Raw genomic sequence first — 1,797 nt, forward strand, 5'->3', positions numbered from 1 at the left:
TTCAGAACAGAGCTCAGCATGCCCAGGCCATGAGCTCTGGCTCACAGCAGAGCTCAGCATGCCCAGGCTATCAGCTTTGGCTCAGAGGAGAGCTCTGCATGCCCAGGCCATGAGCAGTGGCTCAGAGCAGAGCTCAGCACACCCAGACCATGAGCTCTGGCTCAGAGCAGGGCTCAGCATGCCCAGGCTATCAGCTTTGGCTCAGAGGAGAGCTCTGCATGCCCAGGCCATGAGCAGTGGCTAAGAGCAGAGCTCAGCATGCCCAGGCCATGAGCAGTGTGGCTCACAGGCAGAGCTCTGCATGCCCAGGGCACAGGTGCTGGTTCTGCGTGGGTTTTGGGCACTTGTGTAACATTTTCAGAGGGAATTAACCCTTCCTGGCACAGGAGAGATACAGGCAAACACCTTCTGCCTGCTCTGGAGCACTCCTGCCTTTATGAAGGGATTTGGCAGTTCACATCTGCATAGTACTTCAGAAGTGTCTTAAATCAACACCTGAAGCCCCACAGAGATCCCTGGGGGTGGAAGAGGTCAGACTCACAGGAATTGGCCTCCCTGGGAGAAGCCCATGGCATTGTAGCCTCCCTTCAGGTGAGGGTCTGTGGCCAGCTGGGTGCAAACTTCCCTCACTTGGTCATTCACATTCATGAAGAAGCTGTTCTCCATATCCTGAGGGATCAGATTAGAACAGATCATTTGTACCTTTGCAATGGCTGATGTTATTTTAAGCTCTGCAAACAGATCAGTAACCATTGTGGCTTTGAAAGAGGACCTGAACTTTCACAGTAATGGAAGTGAAATTCCAGATTTGAGTCTTCCCTTCCACACATCTCTGTTCCTGTTCTGTCTGGCAAAAGTGTCAGTGACACTTCTCCAAACTTCTTCAAACTGAGTCCCCTCAGATTTTGTGTTTATGTATACATAAATAGATAAAAAATGCATTTATTTATATGCAGATATAGAGAAATAAATCATTAACATATAAATTACCAATCAAACTTCACCCACCTTCTCCAGATCCCAGAAAACAACACACATTGCACATTATCTTGAGACATTATCTAAAATAATTCCATAGGGCTACATGAAACTGTCAAATCTCACAAAGGTGCACAAGTCTGTGATTTATTACACCAAAGTGAATAAACAGCTGTAAATCAAGAGGGATAACAAGGGATAAAGCTCTGCTTTAGCACAGCAACTATCACATGCGTTACCTGGGGTGGTTAGAGTGTGCTAATCAGTGGATTTGCATATTAATCCAATTTAGATTAGGGATTTGTTTTTCCCCAGTTCTTTTCTGCAGGTATTAGCTGGACTATATTGGTTTCCACTTGTCAGAGCTGTTTACTTCACTAAGAAGAAACAATTAGCAGGGAAAGCACAACATGAATCACTGTGGAGTCATGTTAATACCAGAGGCTGCAGGAACTTCAGCACTCAGAAACTCCAGTGCCACCCGAGTTACCTGGATCAGGCTGCTCCCAATCTTGAGAGACAGAACATAAATCCCTGGTATTTTTTTCTCCACTAGTTTCTGGATGTATCCCATGCTCAGAGGATTGCAGCAGCTGTCTCCTGAGAAAAGAGAACAGCGGGAGGCACCGTCACACCTCCGCCCCGGCGCTCACCGCATCTCCACGAACACACACGAGCCTCGCTGCCGCACACAGTGCCGGAGGCTGCGGGACAGCACCTCCCAACCTCCGCCGAAACCGGCGGTCCCGAGGAAGGACAACCTGCCACGCAAACCCCTCCGCCCGCGCACAGAGCCGCTAGCGGAGGGTCTGCGCCGCC

General features: G+C 49.0%; 1 protein-coding gene across 1 annotated transcript in view; it reads right to left on the minus strand.

Moving 5' to 3' along the window:
• The window catches only part of PPT1 (palmitoyl-protein thioesterase 1), a gene marked incomplete at its 5' end in the record, with an annotated part of 4,193 nt that extends 2,615 nt beyond the window's left edge, over positions 1–1,578 (minus strand). The window contains 2 exons of the mRNA XM_009070042.1: positions 542–669; positions 1,469–1,578. Coding sequence (XP_009068290.1) covers positions 542–669; positions 1,469–1,578 — 238 coding nt within the window. The remainder of the gene's footprint in view (positions 1–541; positions 670–1,468) is intronic.
• Positions 1,579–1,797: the final 219 nt, after the last annotated feature.

Source organism: Acanthisitta chloris, unplaced genomic scaffold (genome assembly GCF_000695815.1).
Source record: "Acanthisitta chloris isolate BGI_N310 unplaced genomic scaffold, ASM69581v1 scaffold9382, whole genome shotgun sequence".
Classification (NCBI taxonomy): domain Eukaryota; kingdom Metazoa; phylum Chordata; class Aves; order Passeriformes; family Acanthisittidae; genus Acanthisitta; species Acanthisitta chloris.